The 19,741-nt window shown below is 48.9% G+C and overlaps 1 protein-coding gene across 1 annotated transcript in view; it reads left to right on the top strand.

Moving 5' to 3' along the window:
• The first annotated feature begins 758 nt into the window (after positions 1-758).
• The window catches only part of kcnj9 (potassium inwardly rectifying channel subfamily J member 9), a 27,341-nt gene continuing 8,358 nt past the window's right edge, over positions 759-19,741 (top strand). The window contains exons 1-4 of the mRNA XM_072440618.1: positions 759-964; positions 1,704-1,896; positions 9,020-9,233; positions 18,065-18,266. Coding sequence (XP_072296719.1) covers positions 869-964; positions 1,704-1,896; positions 9,020-9,233; positions 18,065-18,266 — 705 coding nt within the window. The 5' untranslated portion in view covers positions 759-868. The remainder of the gene's footprint in view (positions 965-1,703; positions 1,897-9,019; positions 9,234-18,064; positions 18,267-19,741) is intronic.

Here is a 19,741-nt window from a genome sequence, read left to right on the forward strand (position 1 = left end):
TTGTTTTAGAAGGCGTGGCTCTGAATCATCAGTGTTGAATTGATTTAAACGGCAAACTGCAAACTATGAAATTACTTTAATTCAGGATATTTTCCCAATAAAAGGTCAATACTGAAGAAATATTGAGGAGGTTGAATTTTTTTTCGACTGGTTTAAATGTAGTTTGACAAAATGTTTTCAATTACAAAACATGTTTTTAACCTCGTAGTGTCGAAAGTGAACCAGAGAAAACATTTCTTATGGAGATGTCTTTGCTTTGCCGGGAATATTCCAACTTAGAGTATTTAAATGACAGGTTTACAGGTGTTTTTATTGCTCTGTTTAGAGGTCCTCTCCATCTGAGCCTTAGAAAACACCTTCACCTTCGATTTGTCACATCAAAGGTGAAGATCTGGAGCTCTCCTGTGCTGTTTTCAAGTCCATAAATCATCTCCAGACTCTTTGTGAACTGAATACTCACATTAGCATGCCGGGGACAAACTAGCTTTTGTTTATTTCCCCATGGTAATTCCCTCTGCTGCCTGTAGATGGACATTTTTTCGTTTGCTTCTCCATTATAACGAATGAATAATGAGTGTGAACGCAAGAACCTCGTCCGTCACTCCTGGAAGGGTCTGCACGTAAATAATCCATCATATTTGTCCTTTAATGTGTGTTTGTTAAAGACACACTGCGGAACATTCAAGGCAAACCCCGCCCACAGAAACACCACTTGGCTTTAGCGGCGGTTCAATGACGACGGCGTTCTTCTCTGGCTCTCGCAGGTTCCGGCCGAGCAGACAAATGGTCCGATCAATAGGCCCTGGACAGCACACGCCGTAGAGGGACCACCACTGCGCAGCTAACCCCCCGGAGGCCAACGGTAACCATGGCGCTGGAGGACTCGGCCACGCCCGCGCGGCCCGACTCCCTGTCTCTGCCCGTGGACGAGAGGCCCGACGGAGCCGAGGAGAAGGTGGTGGAGGTAAAAGCAGCATCATTGTGGAGAAAACGTTGAAAAATCTGTGGAAAAATGACAGGAAGTGACATCACACCAGGGACAGGAAGTGACATCACACCAGGGACACTCATTCCAGTCAAGGTTTATGCAGAATTTTTGGCCCAGTGTTTGCTGGGTAATTTCCTACTGTGATGTCATCAATTACAAACAGGAAGTGTATGAGTTTAATCAAACGCCAAACTTTATCATCGTGAACTGAATGAGATTTTGACAGAACGTACAGGAGGATTTGTTGACGTCTTATTCTAAGCCTGGTTTATTTAAGTTTTCACGACAAAAAATGAGGCAAAATTTTAATTTTTACGGCACTTTTTGGTCAATATTTTTGTGTGTAATTTAAATCTAACTGTCCATTTTTCAGTCTAAAATGACCAAAATATGTGCAATTTTGGCTGTTTTTACACATAAAATGCATAATTTCTAAATGAAAACGTGTAAGATTTTTTTCTTACATTTATGTGAGTAAATTATCATTTACATTCATTTTAAATGTAAATGTAAAATCTATAAGTTGACAAATGTACATGCTTTGATTGAATTTTCTTGTATTCATTCTAAACTGAAAATGTATAGAAATAGTAGATATAAAAATGTATTCAAAATTAAAATATTTAGGTGGAGGTTACAATGTTATGAACGTGAAAAACAGAATTATTAATTAATTAAGTTTATTCAAAGTGTTTCTTCCGTTTGGTCCTCGCAGTTGGCCACAGACGCTTCCTACAACCTCACGTCCGATGAACTGGGGCACGTCGTCACCACGGAGACGGGGTTGAATCTGCCCCCGGCGATAGTGAAGCGGTCGTTCCAGTCCAAACTCGCCGAGCGAGAAGCCACGGCCAATCAGCAGCGCAAGAAGATCGTCCCGGAGAAGGAGAGGAACCGCTTCGGCTGGGGTGAGTCTGGGGTGAGTCTGGGGTGAGTGAAGGTGAGTCTGGGGTGAGGCTGGGGTGAGTCTGGGGTGAGTGAAGGTGAGTCTGGGGTGAGTCTGGGGTGAGTGAAGGTGAGTCTGGGGTGAGGCTGGGGTGAGTCTGGGGTGAGGCTGGGGTGAGGCTGGGGTGAGTCTGGGGTGAGGCTGGGGTGAGTCTGGGGTGAGTGAGGGTGAGTCTGGGGTGAGGCTGGGGTGAGTCTGGGGTGAGGCTGGGGTGAGTCTGGGGTGAGGCTGGGGTGAGTCTGGGGTGAGTGAGGGTGAGTCTGGGGTGAGGCTGGGGTGAGTCTGGGGTGAGTCTGGGGTGAGTGAAGGTGAGTCTGGGGTGAGGCTGGGGTGAGTCTGGGGTGAGTGAGGGTGAGTCTGGGGTGAGTCTGGGGTGAGTCTGGGGTGAGTGAGGGTGAGGCTGGGGTGAGTCTGGGGTGAGGCTGGGGTGAGTCTGGGGTGAGGCTGGGGTGAGTCTGGGGTGAGTGAGGGTGAGTCTGGGGTGAGTCTGGGGTGAGTGAGGGTGAGTCTGGGGTGAGGCTGGGGTGAGTCTGGGGTGAGTCTGGGGTGAGTCTGGGGTGAGTCTGGGGTGAGTGAGGGTGAGTCTGGGGTGAGTGAGGGTGAGTCTGGGGTGAGTGAGGGTGAGTCTGGGGTGAGTGAGGGTGAGTCTGGGGTGAGTGAGGGTGAGTCTGGGGTGAGTCTGGGGTGAGTGAGGGTGAGTCTGGGGTGAGTCTGGGGTGAGGCTGGGGTGAGTCTGGGGTGAGGCTGGGGTGAGTCTGGGGTGAGTGAGGGTGAGTCTGGGGTGAGTCTGGGGTGAGTCTGGGGTGAGTGAGGGTGAGTCTGGGGTGAGTGAGGGTGAGTCTGGGGTGAGTCTGGGGTGAGTGAGGGTGAGTCTGGGGTGAGTGAGGGTGAGTCTGGGGTGAGTGAGGGTGAGTCTGGGGTGAGTCTGGGGTGAGTCTGGGGTGAGTGAGGGTGAGTCTGGGGTGAGTCTGGGGTGAGGCTGAAAATGGGCGGTGTTAGGGGTCAGGTTATTGGTGAAAAAGAGAAATAGTCCATTTTATGGCTCTCTGGCCTAATACAGTCCCAGCAGCGTAAATATTCACCACAATGAGATTCTAAGCACGAGTCTCTGAGCCCAGAACGAGTTTTCCTGTTCAAGCTAACAACATTAGCATGCTAACGGTGCATTTCCTGCTTCTCGAAGAACAAAAGGCTCTATTTTTACCTTAAAATATGCTTTTACAATATATTTATACTCAGTTTCAAAACTGAAAATCAGGTACAGCCCCTTTAATATAAGTCTAATAATATGAACATGGACCGTTAAACTAAAGAATCCCACACATTTCAGCACGCAAAGGAAATGATGTCACTTAAACTAAAGGACTATGCTAGGCTAACGCTAAATTAGATTTTTGTATAGCTTTTAACCATTTCATTAAAAACACGGAGTTGTCGGTTGATCCAGTCGTGCTCGTTTCATTCACACTGTTCACGAGGTCCTGTCCCTCCGAGCCTCAGAATCGTCCCGTCACCGGTCAAACTCCATCTCTGGACTTCTTCTTCTGTGGTCAAACTCCATCTCTGGACCTCTTCTTCTGTGGTCAAACTCCATCTCTGGACTTCTTCTTCTGTGGTCAATCTCCATCTCTGGACTTCTTCTTCTGTGGTCAAACTCCATCTCTGGACTTCTTCTTCTGTGGTCAATCTCCATCTCTGGACCTCTTCTTCTGTGGTCAAACTCCATCTCTGGACCTCTTCTTCTGTGGTCAAACTCCATCTCTGGACTTCTTCTGCTGTGGTCAAACTCCATCTCTGGACCTCTTCTTCTGTGGTCAAACTCCATCTCTGGACCTCTTCTTCTGTGGTCAAACTCCATCTCTGGACTTCTTCTTCTGTGGTCAAACTCCATCTCTGGACCTCTTCTTCTGTGGTCAAACTCCATCTCTGGACTTCTTCTTCTGTGGTCAAACTCCATCTCTGGACTTCTTCTTCTGTGGTCAATCTCCATCTCTGGACTTCTTCTTCTGTGGTCAAACTCCATCTCTGGACTTCTTCTTCTGTGGTCAAACTCCATCTCTGGACTTCTTCTGTGGTCAAACTCCATCTCTGGACCTCTTCTTCTGTGGTCAATCTCCATCTCTGGACCTCTTCTTCTGTGGTCAAACTCCATCTCTGGACTTCTTCTTCTGTGGTCAAACTCCATCTCTGGACTTCTTCTTCTGTGGTCAATCTCCATCTCTGGACCTCTTCTTCTGTGGTCAAACTCCATCTCTGGACCTCTTCTTCTGTGGTCAAACTCCATCTCTGGACTTCTTCTGCTGTGGTCAAACTCCATCTCTGGACCTCTTCTTCTGTGGTCAAACTCCATCTCTGGACCTCTTCTTCTGTGGTCAAACTCCATCTCTGGACTTCTTCTTCTGTGGTCAAACTCCATCTCTGGACCTCTTCTTCTGTGGTCAAACTCCATCTCTGGACTTCTTCTTCTGTGGTCAAACTCCATCTCTGGACTTCTTCTTCTGTGGTCAATCTCCATCTCTGGACTTCTTCTTCTGTGGTCAAACTCCATCTCTGGACTTCTTCTTCTGTGGTCAAACTCCATCTCTGGACTTCTTCTGTGGTCAAACTCCATCTCTGGACCTCTTCTTCTGTGGTCAATCTCCATCTCTGGACTTCTTCTTCTGTGGTCAAACTCCATCTCTGGACCTCTTCTTCTGTGGTCAAACTCCATCTCTGGACTTCTTCTTCTGTGGTCAATCTCCATCTCTGGACCTCTTCTTCTGTGGTCAAACTCCATCTCTGGACCTCTTCTTCTGTGGTCAAACTCCATCTCTGGACTTCTTCTTCTGTGGTCAAACTCCATCTCTGGACCTCTTCTTCTGTGGTCAAACTCCATCTCTGGACTTCTTCTTCTGTGGTCAATCTCCATCTCTGGACCACTTCTGTGGTCAATCTCCATCTCTGGACTTCTTCTTCTGTGGTCAAACTCCATCTCTGGACCTCTTCTTCTGTGGTCAAACTCCATCTCTGGACCTCTTCTTCTGTGGTCAATCTCTGTCCACAGCAAACACATAGCTCTATTAGCCTAGCGAAACAAACGTGTCCCAAACAGGAAGTGAAATTATAAACTTAAAAAACGAGCTGTTCTGGGACAACATTTGTATCATTTTTGGCCACATTTTGAATATTTACATCTTAAGTGCATTATAGTTCAGTGAGTGGTCCGACCTGCAGGGGGCGCTGCGAGTGTCCAGTTACGCCGTCCTTTATGCTCAGGACAAGAGCGATCGATGACGGGATGAAGTACTTTGGGCTAATAATACTTTTGAGTGTCAGGTAACGTCCCCTCACAAACAGACTCTGCCACGGGCGCCATTTACATATCCATGATGACTTAAACTAAATAAACACTAAATCAATAAAGATCAAATCAATAAAGATTAAAACAATGGCTTAAGTTACATGCAATTTTGTCGACTAAAAGTACAAAAGTAACACAATTTCCTTGGTAAAAAACTAAATATCCGGTTTTAGTCCATGTAAATAAAAGCAGCAGTCTAGACTTTTACTGACATGTTCTGAAATACACAGAAAGTAACAAAGTACTAAAGTAAAAGTACTGTACTTTTTCTATGACAAGTTTCTCTGATTTTGTACCTGTTGTACATATACATTATAGTTTTACACCAATCGAGAAGATATTTGTGGAGAAAATGTTGAAAAATTGGTAGAAAATGACAGGAAGTGACATCACACCAGGGACAGGAAGTGACATCACACCAGGGACACTCATACAGGAAGTGACATCACACCAGGGACACTCATACAGGAAGTGATATCACACCAGGGACACTCATACAGGAAGTGACATCACACCAGGGACACTCATACAGGAAGTGACATCACAGCAGGGACACCCATACAGGAAGTGACATCACACCAGGGACACTCATACAGGAAGTGACATCACAGCAGGAACACTCATACAGGAAGTGACATCACACCAGGGACACTCATACAGGAAGTGACATCACACCAGGGACACTCATACAGGAAGTGACATCACACTAGGGACACTCATACAGGAAGTGACATCACAGCAGGAACACTCATACAGGAAGTGACATCACACCAGGGACACTCATACAGGAAGTGACATCACACCAGGGACACTCATACAGGAAGTGACATCACACCAGGGACACTCATACAGGAAGTGACATCACACTAGGGACACTCATACAGGAAGTGACATCACAGCAGGAACACTCATACAGGAAGTGACATCACACCAGGGACACTCATACAGGAAGTGACATCACACCAGGGACACTCATACAGGAAGTGACATCACACCAGGGACACTCATACAGGAAGTGACATCACAGCAGGAACACTCATTCCAGTCAAAGTTTATGCAGAATTTACACAAAAGAAACAACTTTTTTGACTCTTTAAACATTAATTCAACAAAATAAAGTCGCTCTCATGTATTTTTATTTGTCAAATAAAAAACTGTAACATTAGAGGAGTTTTGGCCCAGTGGTTGCTGGGTAATTTCCTACTGCGATGTCATCAATTACAAACAGGAAGTGAAATTATAAACCTAAAAAAATGTGCTTTTCTGTGATGATATTTTTATAATGTTAAGCAAAATTCAAAATATATTTATCTGAACTGTATTATAGTGCAGTGAGTGGTCCGGCCTGCAGGGGGCGCTTTAACCTGTCGCAAGGGGCGCTTTAACCTGTCGTAAGGGGCGCTTTAACCTGTCGCAGGGGGCGGCGCTTTAACCTGTCGCAGGGGGCGCTTTAACCTGTCGCAGGGGGGCGCTTTAACCTGTCGCAGGGGGCGATTTAACCTGTCGCAGGGGGCAGCGTTTTAACCTGTCGCAAGGGGCGCTTTAACCTGTCGCAGGGGGCGATTTAACCTGTCGCAGGGGGCGGCGCTTTAACCTGTCGCAGGGGGCGCTTTAACCTGTCGCAGGGGGGGCGCTTTAACCTGTAGCAGGGGGCGCTTTAACCTGTCGCAGGGGGCGCTTTAACCTGTCGCAGGGGGCGCTTTAACTTGTCGCAGGGGGCGCTTTAACCTGTCGCAGGGGGCGCTTTAACCTGTCGCAGGGGGCGCTTTAACCTGTCGCAGGGGGTGCTTTAACCTGTGGCAGGGGGCGCTTTAACCTGTCGCAGGGGGCGCTTTAACCTGTTGCAGGGGGCGCTTTAACCTGTCGCAGGGGGCGCTTTAACCTGTCGCAGGGGGCGCTTTAACCTGTGGCAGGGGGCGCGTTAACCTGTGGCAGGGGGCGCTTTAACCTGTCGCAGGGGGCGCTTTAACGGGGGAGATGGGACTCTTTTCAGGAGAGTTTTAGGACATTTCTCCACATTTAAATCCCAGAACATATGTCGTGTTTCTTCTTTGCTGTTGTCGAAACCGGTTCGTCAGTTATTTTGGTCTTTGGCATGAAACTTTTAAAGGGAAAGTGTGAAACGTCTTGAGCGCGTTCAGGGCGTGGTCCAGTTCTGTCTCGTCTGCTGCGTCCTGTGGTTCATATTTATAACGACGCAACAAACATACAACTGTTTTTAATCCTACGTTTCGTTATTTATACGATATTGAAGCTTAAAGTTTTTATGATTCTCTAATTTGGTGTATTTATACCTGTTGTACTTTTATAGTTCTACAACAATCGAGCAGGTATTTGTGGAAAAAACTTAGAAAAATCTGTAGAAAATGACAGGAAGTGACATCACTCCACATTCCAGTCAACGTTTATGCAGAATTCACACTAAAGAAACAACTTTTTTGACTCTTTAAACATGGATTCAACAAAATAAATACGCTCTCTTATATTTGTATTTGTCAAATAAAAAATATGCTGACTGTAGAGGACTTTTGGCCCAGTGTTTGCTGGGTAATTTCCTAGTGTGATGTCATCAATTACAAACAGGAAGTGAAATAATAAACAAACAAAAAATAGCTGTTCTGTGATAATATTATTTTTATAATTTTTAGCATAATTCAAAATATATTTATATTAACTGCATTTTAGGTCAATGATTCATCTGAACTGTAGGGGGCGCTTTGAGTATTCAGATCACTGAACACAGATGTTATAAGTGTCATCAAAACGATCACACATATCTTGCTTATCTAATACTTTGCAATAGCGCCACCTCATGGGCTTCTGGTCTATACACTATGGAAAAAGGAACAAAATAATTGCACAAAAACACAACTTTTCCGCATTTATTGATCGACATGAAAGTTTGAATCAAAATGTTAAATTGTCACATCAAATCTACATCTTATTGTGGAATCGAAATGTAGTTTTTCTATGTTTTTTGTGACACTAATAAAGATTATGTAAATGTAGAACTGCCCATAGAGCTCCGCCCCCTGTCTGTGCACTGTGGGACAGAGCTCCGCCCCCTGTCTGTGCACAGGGGGACAGAGCTCCGCCCCCTGTCTGTGCACTGTGGGACAGAGCTCCGCCCCCTGTCTGTGCACAGGGGGACAGAGCTCCGCCCCCTGTCTGTGCACTGTGGGACAGAGCTCCGCCCCCTGTCTGTGCACTGTGGGACAGAGCTCCGTCCCCTGTCTGTGCACAGGGGGACAGAGCTCCGCCCCCTGTCTGTGCACTGTGGGACAGAGCTCCGCCCCCTGTCTGTGCACAGGGGGACAGAGCTCCGCCCCCTGTCTGTGCACTGTGGGACAGAGCTCCGCCCCCTGTCTGTGCACAGGGGGACAGAGCTCCGCCCCCTGTCTGTGCACTGTGGGACAGAGCTCCGCCCCCTGTCTGTGCACAGTGGGACAGAGCTCCGCCCCCTGTCTGTGCACTGTGGGACAGAGCTCCGGCCCCTGTCTGTGCACAGTGGGACAGAGCTCCGCCCCCTGTCTGTGCACTGTGGGACAGAGCTCCGCCCCCTGTCTGTGCACAGTGGGACAGACCTCCGCCCCCTGTCTGTGCACTGTGGGACAGAGCTCCGCCCCCTGTCTGTCCACTGTGGGACAGAGCTCCGCCCCCTGTCTGTGCACTGTGGGACAGCGCTCCGCCCCCTGTAGGACGACCTCATCGTGACCTCACCGCGTCGTCTCTTCTTCTTCTGCAGCTCGGGCGCGGCGCAGGAGGCAGCGTTACGTGGAGAAGAACGGCCGGTGCAACGTGCAGCACGGGAACATGCGCGAGACGTACCGCTACCTCACCGACATTTTCACCACGCTCGTCGACCTCAACTGGAGGTGCTCGCTCTTCGTCTTCGTCATGGCCTATGCCGTCACGTGGCTCTTCTTCGGTGCCATCTGGTACCTCATTGCCTACTGCAGGTGAGGGGCGGGACTGAGGGGCGGGACTGCAGGTGAGGGCGGGACTGAGGGGCGGGACTGCAGGTGAGGGGTGGGACTGAGGGGCGGGACTGCAGGTGAGGGCGGGACTGAGGGGCGGGACTGCAGGTGAGGGGTGGGACTGAGGGGCGGGACTGCAGGTGAGGGGCGGGACTGAGGGGCGGGACTGCAGGTGAGGGCGGGACTGAGGGGCGGGACTGCAGGTGAGGGGTGGGACTGAGGGGCGGGACTGCAGGTGAGGGGCGGGACTGAGGGGCGGGACTGCAGGTGAGGGGGGGAATGAGGGGCGGGACTGCAGGTGAGGGGCGGAAATGAGGGGCGGGACTGCAGGTGAGGGGCGGGAATGAGGGGCGGGACTGCAGGTGAGGGGTGGGACTGAGGGGCGGGACTGCAGGTGAGGGGCGGGACTGCAGGTGAGGGGCGGGACTGAGGGGCGGGACTGCAGGTGAGGGGCGGGATTGCAGGCGAGGGGCAGGACTGCAGGTGAAGGGCGGGACTGGGCGGGACTGCAGGCGAGGGGCAGGACTGCAGGCGAGGGGCAGGACTGCAGGTGAAGGGCGGGACTGGGCGGGACTGCAGGCGAGGGGCGGGACGGGGCGGGACGGCAGGCGAGGGGCGGGACTGCAGGCGAGGGGCGGGACTGCAGGTGAGGGGCGGGACTGCAGGCGAGAGGCGGGACTGCAGGTGTTGTCTGTCTTCTCTCTTCTCTCCTCTCTCTCCTCTCTCTCTTCTCTCTTCCCTCTCATCTCCCTCTTCTCCCTCCTCTCTTCTCTCCTCTCCCTCCTCCCTCTCTTCTCCCTCTCTCTCTTCTCTCTTCCCTCTCATCTCCCTCCTCTCCCTCCTCCCTCTCTTCTCCCTCTTCTCTCATGTTGGACAGCAGTCAAACAGTAAACCCTCAGAATCCGGCCTGTAGATAAACCGTGGATAAACCTTGAGCGTGACCGTTGCCGTAGTTACCTGAGGATGCAGCTCGACATTCGTGAAGCATCTGCCGCTCTGACCGTCTCACACTGAAACACACGGGCGTCAGCTCAAAGTGACACTGAGCCATGGCCCAATCACGCTAAGTACATGTGACCGCCAGCACACGCCCATCACGCGAGCACACGCCCATCACGCGAGCACACGCCCGTCACGCCAGCACACGCCCGTCACGCCAGCACACGCCCGTCACGCCAGCACACGCCCATCACGCCAGCACACGCCCGTCACGCCAGCACACGCCCGTCACGCCAGTACACGCCCATCACGCCAGCACACGGCCATCACGCCAGCACACGCCCATCACGCCAGCACACGCCCGTCACGCCAGCACACGCCCATCACGCCAGCACACGCCCGTTACGCCAGCACACGCCCGTCACGCCAGCACACGCCCATCACGCCAGCACACGCCCGTTACGCCAGCACACGCCCGTCACGCCAGCACACGCCCGTCACGCCAGCACACGCCCGTCACGCCAGCACACGCCCGTCACGCCAGCACACGCCCGTCACGCCAGTACACGCCCGTCACGCCAGCACACGCCCGTCACGCGAGCACACGCCCGTCACGCCAGCACACGCCCGTCACGCCAGTACACGCCCATCACGCCAGCACACGCCCGTCACGCCAGCACACGCCCATCACGCCAGCACACGCCCGTCACGCCAGCACACGCCCGTCACGCGAGCACACGCCCGTCACGCCAGCACACGCCCGTCACGCCAGCACACGCCCATCACGCCAGCACACGCCCATCACGCCAGTACACGCCCGTCACGCGAGCACACGCCCGTCACGCCAGCACACGCCCGTCACGCCAGTACACGCCCATCACGCCAGCACACGCCCGTCACGCCAGCACACGCCCGTCACGCCAGCACACGCCCGTCACGCGAGCACACGCCCGTCACGCCAGCACACGCCCGTCACGCCAGTACACGCCCCTCACGCCAGCACACGCCCGTCACGCCAGCACACGCCCATCACGCCAGCACACGCTCATCACGCCAGTACACGCCCATCACGCCAGCACACGCCCGTCACGCCAGCACACGCCCGTCACGCCGGCACACGCCCGTCACGCCGGCACACGCCCGTCACGCCAGCACACGCCCGTCACGCCAGCACAAGCCCGTCACGCCAGCACACGCCCGTCACGCCAGCACACGCCCATCACGCCAGCACGCCCGTCACGCCAGCACAGGCCCGTCACGCCAGCACGCCCGTCACGCCAGCACAGGCCCGTCACGCCAGCACACGCCCGTCACGCCAGCACAAGCCCGTCACGCCAGCACACGCCCGTCACGCCAGCACACGCCCGTCACGCCAGCACACGCCCGTCACGCCAGCACACGCCCGTCACGCCAGCACACGCCCATCACGCCAGCACACGCCCATCACGCCAGCACACGCCCGTCATGGCTTCATCTCCTCTCTCCTCTCTCTCTCCTCTCTCTCCTCCCTCTCTCTCCTCTCTCCTCTCCCTCTTCTCCCTCCTCTCTCTCCTCTCTCCTCTCTCCTCTCTCCTCCCTCTCTTCTCTCTCCCTCTCTCCTCTCTCTCCTCTCTCCTCTCTCTCCTCCCTCCATCCACATTTCTCCTGTTTTTTTCTAATTATGACTTAGTTCAGTGTTTTAGAACCTGTGGTAAATATTTATCACAGTTTTATTACCGTTAAGTCGCAGTTTGTGAAGAAATCTGGAAAAATATGTTTAAAATGAGCTGAATCCCTCTGTGATGTCATCAGTGTGAGACACAGAGACAGTTTAAACCATGGTTGGACTAAATAAAGGAGTTTTATGGTGTTATTGTGTGTCAGATCAGAACTGTTGTTTGGCTCGTGTTTACAGTCTGGTTGCTATGGTAACAGCTGTGGAATCACCTCTACCTGTGTCATATTTGTGCTCACGTCCAACCAGCGGAAAAAACACACCGTGAAAACAGTTCCAGATGATGTATTTTCATAAAGTAAAGCGTGACGTCAACAAAAACGTCTTCAGAATTGTGATATTTGCTGTATTTTTGGTATTTTTTGGTATTTTGTGTATTTTCCGTCGCTCTGAACGCAGCTCTCGCGTCTCTAAAGATAAACGCTCTGCTCAGGTTTATTTCTGACAGTCTTTTCGCCCACGCTGCCCCGGCTCCGGCTCGCTTCCACACTCTGTCCTCTGCTGTTTCGCCGCTCGCTATTATTACCACACGTTTCCATCGGCGAGACCAGATTTACACGCATTTTGTCAAAGTTGCAACAAAACAAACACCACAACAGTGACATATTTGTGAAAACAGATGCTTCGTGGAACAAAGAGCGTTCATCCTCTAAACACGACACGTTCTCCTCGTCGTACCAGGGGCGGGGCTGAACAGAAAGTCACTAAATAAACCTCAATCTCGTCTTTTACCGGGGGAAAAAAAGACGAATTTGGATGAATTGTAAACGTTTTCGTCTGTTAGAGTTTTGTAACGTTTTGGCTGTGGACGTGTTATTAAAGGTCCTCACGTGGGAATGAAGCAGATTTAAACGACGTGTGAAGAGTTGAGAGAATATGATGTTTGTTGTGTTACTTTTGAGCTTTGACCTGGTCATGAGGCTTGTTTCCTCGTCAGAAACTCCTGCAGCGGCGCTCGTTTCATTCACCCTGAGCTTCACTGAGACTCACAAAACACTCCGTTTCAAACTTCCCAGATTTATGACATCAAAGGTCGATCTGGACATTTTCTCATGTTATTATTATTATTGTGATTATTATTTCTATGATGATGATGATGCTGATGATTATTATTATTGTCACAAGGTCATTGGCTGCTTTAATGTCCTAATTATAAAACACAAATGTCTTAATAATAATAATAATAGTAATAATAATAATAATAATAATAATAATAATAATAATAAATATAGCCGCAAGCGGCAATGATCGGCCCTCGCCACGCCGCCGCCACACCGCCGCCACGCCGCAAGAGGAGGGGGCGCTAACGCGCCCCAATTGTCCTTTTATTACGCCTACTGCTGAATCTGTGACGCTGTCACATCTTCTCCCCTTTGTTTTACCATCAAAAAGCTATTTTATTTTGAATTCTTGGCAAAATGTGCGGCTTTGCCGCACAGACACCGTGACTCTTTGAATGAAAATGTGGATAACTTTTGATGGTCCACCCCTGAAGATGAGTCTCACCAAATTTCAGGTTAATAGGGCTAAAGCCCTGGGAGGAGTTTGTGAAAGTCTAAAGTGTAAACATGTTCTGGCGATTTCCCCATTGGAATAACATGAAAGGTTTCGGTCATCGTTGGGCAACGCCATAACAATTATGACATGGGTCTCATTGACTTTTTTGATGGGGATGCTAAAATTGAGTTGTGTGTCAAATTTCATATAATTTCGCAAAACTAAACATTTAACCTCCATATAAAATCTGTAGAGGGCGCTGTGGCGCCAAATGAATTTATTTCACTTCAAGTAGGTTTAGGGCAAAGAGTTTAACAACTGATTCTAATTTGACGCAATTCGGACTTTATCTGCGCAAACGGCAGAAATTTTAAATATGGGAGATTTCTGAAATTCTAGCTACAGTTTGCGGCTTCGCCGCACAGAGACCGTGAGAGGTATCAATGTAATTTGGATAACTTTTGATGTCCCACTCCTCAGTAGCATTTTCACAAAATTTCAGCTTTTTAGGGCCAACGCCCTGGGAGGAGTTCGTAAAAGTACGACGTTTGGAAAAACTCCGAAGTCATGTTTAGCCATTTTTGAAGCAATATGGCCGACATTTGGTTGGGCGGACGGCGTTGCCGTAATAATATTTTTTACTTCTCTTGTCACCATCTACCTCTGCGCCAAATTTCATGATTCTACGATCAGATTTTTTTTGGGTCATTTCCCATCTCTCAATGCATTTTTAGTACATTTGGGGGCGCTGACGCGCCAATTTTTTTTATTTTAGAAAAGGGAAATAGCCAGAATGTAGAGAGGCACGATTTTTAGAGGTGTGAACATTTTTGTGACTTTTCGTCAATGTTCACTGGGTGAAAAATAGGGGGGTTGGTCCCGAGAAGAAGAAGAAGAAGAAAGAATTAAAGCCGCAAGCGGCATCCAACGGCCCTCGCGGGCCGCCGGCCTTCCGACTCTGCGCTTTCGACTTGATAAAGATGGCGCCCTTATTGTGTCTTGAATTAAAAAATAACTTGACAGACGGGGACACATTGGACATGGCCAATCCAGTGCAAATGAACACAAGTGTCAGTCAAATTTGCTGCGCCGCCGCACAGAGACCGTAGCACTTAGAATATAAATATGGATAACTTTTGATGCCGCGCTTGTGTAGATGATTTTTCCCAAAGTAAAGCTTGATTGAGCTATTGCCCACGGAGGAGTTTGTTAAAGTGTGAAGCGTAAATTTGAACATTTCAAAGATTTGGCGTTTTCCCATTTGTGACAGTATATTTGCAGCTCCACGGCACAGAGACCGTAGCACTTAAAATCAAAATATGGATAACTTTTGATGCCCCGTTTGTGTAGATGATTTTCCCCAAACATGAGTTTGATCGGACAATCGCCCTGGGAGGAGTTCATTAAAGTGTGAAGCATAAAAATGTGGTCATTTTAGAGATATCGCGGTTTTCCCATTTCTGACATATATTTGCGGGTCCGCCACACAGAGACTGTAGCACTTAGAATCAAAATATGGATACGTTTTGATGCCCCACTTGTGTAGATGATATTCTCCAAATATGAACTTGATCGGACAATCGCCCTAGGAGGAGTTCATTAAAGTGTGAAGCGTAAAAATGTGGTGATTTGAGCGATTCTGCGATTTTTCCATAAGGATAACATGGGATGTTTCTGTCATCGCTACGGTTACGCCGTACAAAATATGACTTTGGCTCTCATACTTTTATGATCAGGATGGCAAATTAGAATTTTGTTCAAAATATCATGTCATTTGGAAAAACTATATTGTTTATAGGCCACTCTGAAGGCCAAATAGTCAGAATTCTGGGAAACGTTTGCGGCTCCGTCGCACAGAGACCGTAAATGTTATCCTTAAAATTTGGATAACTTTAGATGCCCCACTTGTCTAGAGGACGTACACCGATTTTGAGGTTGGTGGGCAAAACGCACTAGGAGGAGTTCGTTAAAGTGTAAAACATAAAAATGTGGTAATTTGAGAGATTTTGCGGTTTTCCCATAGGGATAACATGGGAGGTTTCTGTCATCGCTACGACTACGCCGTAAAAATTTAGGCATTTTTGTGATTGGCTTTTGTGATCGGGACGGCAAAATAGAATTTTGGGTAAAGTTTAGACAATTTTGGTAAAACTAATTTTTGACCTTCAATGTTAATTTAAAGGTCACTCTGTAGGGGGCGCTATCGCGGCCATTTCAATTTTGTCAGCCTAAACTGGTCCAAACTAGAAAGTTTAACAACTGATTCAAATTTGGTCCTAATCGGACTGGTTTTGATCAAAAGGGAGCAATTTTTAGATCTGCAATATTCCAAAATAAGTTGTCCAACTTTGCGGCCGCGCCGCACACAGACCGTAAAAGGTATCTCAAAAAATTTAATAACTTTAGATGCCCCACTTGTCCAGAGGACGTACGCCGATTTTGAAGTCGGTGGGCAAAACGCCCTAGGAGGAGTTCGTCAAAGTTTGACGTGAACAAAATGGCTAACACAGCTTGTTTTCATTTTCAAAGGAAGATGGCGGGCATAGGGTAAGTCTGGAGGCGTGGCCACAGTAATATTTTTTTTTTGTCCTCAAGAGAGGAATGCGTGTCCCGAATTTCGTAGCTCTACGACAAAGTTGACCTCGGGGCGTCTCCCATAGGCGCAATGTATTTTGACTTTTGTCGGTGGCGCTGTCGCGCCATTTTTTAACGAAAAAAATGGCCCAGAAAAAATCAAATTTTTCGCCGATTCTGAATTTTGGGCAAAGTTTGGTGAGTTTTTGAGCATGTTCAGGGGGTCAAATTAGAGCTCAAAAAGCAGAAGAACAAGAAAAATAATAATAAAAATAATAATATTTTTAGCAAAAACAATATAGCCGTTTCCACTATAACAACAAATTATACATCGTTTGAAAGCTCTAAGCCTTCCCGATGCCGCCATGGGGTGGAATCATCATTACGAGCGCTTACGCGCTCGTCACTCCCTATTCCGTCGGGATGCCCCGCCCACTCCCCATAGACTTCCATTGATTTGAGCAGATACAAGCATGGCCCATGCCTGCGGCATGGATTCTCGCGTACGGGACGATGCCAGGAGGGTTTTTGGAGGAATGCAGCGCTTCGCGCTGCTGTTGTCAACAATTAGTGAATGGGCTACGCCCATTCACTAATTGTTGACTATTTCTGTCATAGCAGGAGTAAGTATGCTAGTTCACTGTACTTGCCAGGGGCGACGGGGTACCAAACATGCGGGCTGTGCCCGCATGTTTGGTCAGACAGTTGCAACGCTGCCGAAGGCAGCGTTGCGGGAGCAATAGGCCCTCCGCCCTGCTGGGGCTCGGGCCTAATAATATTCCGATGCGAAAACAATGTTTCCCATTTTTCAAATATCATAAACTATACATTTTCGGAAAGCGCTCGCGCTTTCCTACCTCATGGTGTGGGTCCCTGGTCACTGACGGGTACTTTCGTTAATTTTGAGTGGGCTCCGCCCACTTTGTGTTTTTGGCCCTCTATACAGTAATAATGTTCAATTTTTGCATTACATGCTTATATGCACGGAACATGCAAGAGATGGGGAACGTATTCGTGAGCTACTTAGCGCAAATGAGTGCTTTATATGGGGATGACGACCGCTTCGCGGTCGTCATCTCAATGTAAAGTGCTCGTTTAGTGCGCACTTTTGCACGGGCTTCGCCCGTTTACAACGGTAATGTTCCATTTTCCTACTACTAATTAGTATGCACGGGGCGTGCATGAGTGAAGGAGTGCGTTAGTGAGTGTTTGGAAGTGGGCGAGCGCTTCGCGCTCGATTTCGTGCGCACTACGTGCGCACTTTCGCAGCCGTGCTTCGCACGGCCTTACGAGATTAAAAGGCCTCTCGCCAGCTTGTGGCACTCGGGCCTAATAATAAAGGGAACAAGCGGTATATAATGGATGGATAATAATATTTTCTAAAAGATCTTTAAAATGAGGGCGTAGGCCTGAACTCAAATGTCAGACTGTTTAATACGACACTTTCAGTTTTTGTCTTTTCCCGCTTTTTTCCCGTTTTTTGTCTTCGTTTGATAGATATGTCTTTTCTCCCTCCTCCTCTCTCTTCTCTCTCCTCCCTCTCTCCTCCTTCTCTCCTCCCTCTCCTCTCTCTCCTCCCTCTCTTCTCTCTCCTCCCTCTCTCCTCCCTCTCTCCTCCCTCTCTTCTCTCTCCTCCCTCTCTCCTCCTTCTCGTCTCCCTCTCTCCTCCTTCTCTTCTCCCTCCTCCTCTCTCTCCTCCCTCTCCTCCTCTCTCTCCTCCTTCTCTCCTCCCTCTCCTCTCTCTCCTCCCTCTCTTCTCTCTCCTCCCTCTCTCCTCCCTCTCTCCTCCCTCTCTTCTCTCTCCTCCCTCTCTCCTCCTTCTCGTCTCCCTCTCTCCTCCTTCTCTTCTCCCTCCTCCTCTCTCTCCTCCCTCTCTCCTCTCCTGGTTTAATACGACGCTTTCTGTTTTTGTCTTTTTGCTCTTTTTCCCCCCAGTTTTTTCTCTTTGTTTGATATTACATAAAAACAATAAGAAGATAAAAAGTTCTCAGTGTGCGTCCGCGTCAGTTCAAACCCGTCGCGCCTTCACTCCGCGTCTCCAGGTGGCGCTGTCCCTCTCTCACGTGTCCCCTGTCTTCTCTCGTCCCAGAGGCGACCTGGACCACCTGGAGGACGAGAGCTGGACGCCGTGCGTGAACAACGTGAACGGCTTCATCTCGGCGTTCCTCTTCTCCATCGAGACGGAGACCACCATCGGCTACGGTCACCGCGTCATCACGGACCAGTGTCCCGTGGGAACCATCCTGCTGCTGCTGCAGGCCATCCTCGGCTCCATGGTCAACGCCTTCATGGTGCTTCTTCTCCTCCTTTACACCGCCGTTATTGCGCGCACTGCTCCTTTAAAGGTGCAACACTGCCCCGCAGAGGAAAGACACGGGAACTGCATGTTCTGAAAAACCATCGCCGGGTTTATTTCGGTTTCATGGCTCGACTTTGTGCCAGTTTTGACCAATATTGATGTTAAATTTGCAGGATTCAACACACAAACTAAAACATCACCTCGTTTATGAGATTTGAAGGTGAAATTGCTGAAAACCTAGATCTAAAGTTAAATCGAGCTGAAAGAATAGCACAAAACGCCTGTGTTTCCTCCAAAGCAGCGCGGCCGTCGCCGTTGCTGTGTTGGTTTTGAGCGCTTTTATTTTGGCTCCGCCCTAACCACAATACTGCTGTGATTGGTCCAGTCTCAGACCCAATCACAACAGCCGAGTCGGATGGATTCTCAAGCGTTTGTGAACTCTCTAAAACTTCAAAATGTAAAATGTAAAGCAGAACTACTTAACACGATAGAACTCCCCCTGAAGGTCCCTCATGAAAATACACGTTATGAGTATAAGTGGCACCGGAGTATAAGTCGCACCAGCCAAAAAATGCATAATAGAGAAGAAAAAAACATATATAAGTCGCACTGGAGTATGAGTATATAAGTATAAGTCGCACCCCGGCCAAAACTATGAAAAAAGGTGCAACTTATAGTCCGGAAAATACGATATTATTATTATTTTTTCATTCCTTATAAGACAATAATAATCTAATCACACACAAACACATGTAACATGGTCAAATATGAAAAAAAAAGTCAGGGTTTCTCAGGTGAGTTTTCTTTGTGTCGATGTCGGTAAATGTCACAAGGCTGTTGTTCTGCTCAGAGCCAGCAGAGGGCGACGACGGGCACTTCTAACACCCCGAAAACACATATCAACCATCACAGGGGCTTACAAAGACACAAAGATGTTCAATAAGGTGAAAATGTGACTTAGTTCTGTTTTAACTCGTCCCTTGAACTCAATATATTGCAACAAAAATCCCTCTTTATGCAGTTTTACTCCAGTTGTAGTCCAGGATTAGTCCAGTTTTACTCCAGGTTTAGTCCAGTTGTAGTCCAGGTTTAGTCCAGTTTTACTCCAGTTTTTGTCCAGGTTTAGTCCAGTTGTAGTGCAGGTTTAGTCCAGTTTTAGTCCAGGTTTAGTCCAGTTGTAGTGCAGGTTTAGTCCAGGCTTACTCCAGTTTTAGTGCAGGTTTAGTCCAGTTGTAGTGCAGGTTTAGTCCAGTTTTAGTCCAGGTTTAGTCCAGGTTTACTCCAGGATTAGTCCAGGTTTAGTCCAGTTGTAGTGCAGGTTTAGTCCAGTTTTAGTCCAGGTTTAGTCCAGGTTTACTCCAGTTTTAGTCCAGGTTTAGTCCAGTTGTAGTGCAGGTTTAGTCCAGTTTTAGTCCAGGTTTACTCCAGTTTTAGTCCAGGTTTAGTCCAGGTTTAGTCCAGTTGTAG

This window comes from Eucyclogobius newberryi, unplaced genomic scaffold (assembly GCF_026437365.1).
Source record: "Eucyclogobius newberryi isolate DKJ021-1_F unplaced genomic scaffold, fEucNew1.0.hap1 SCAF_12, whole genome shotgun sequence".
NCBI classification, from domain to species: Eukaryota; Metazoa; Chordata; class Actinopteri; order Gobiiformes; family Gobiidae; genus Eucyclogobius; species Eucyclogobius newberryi.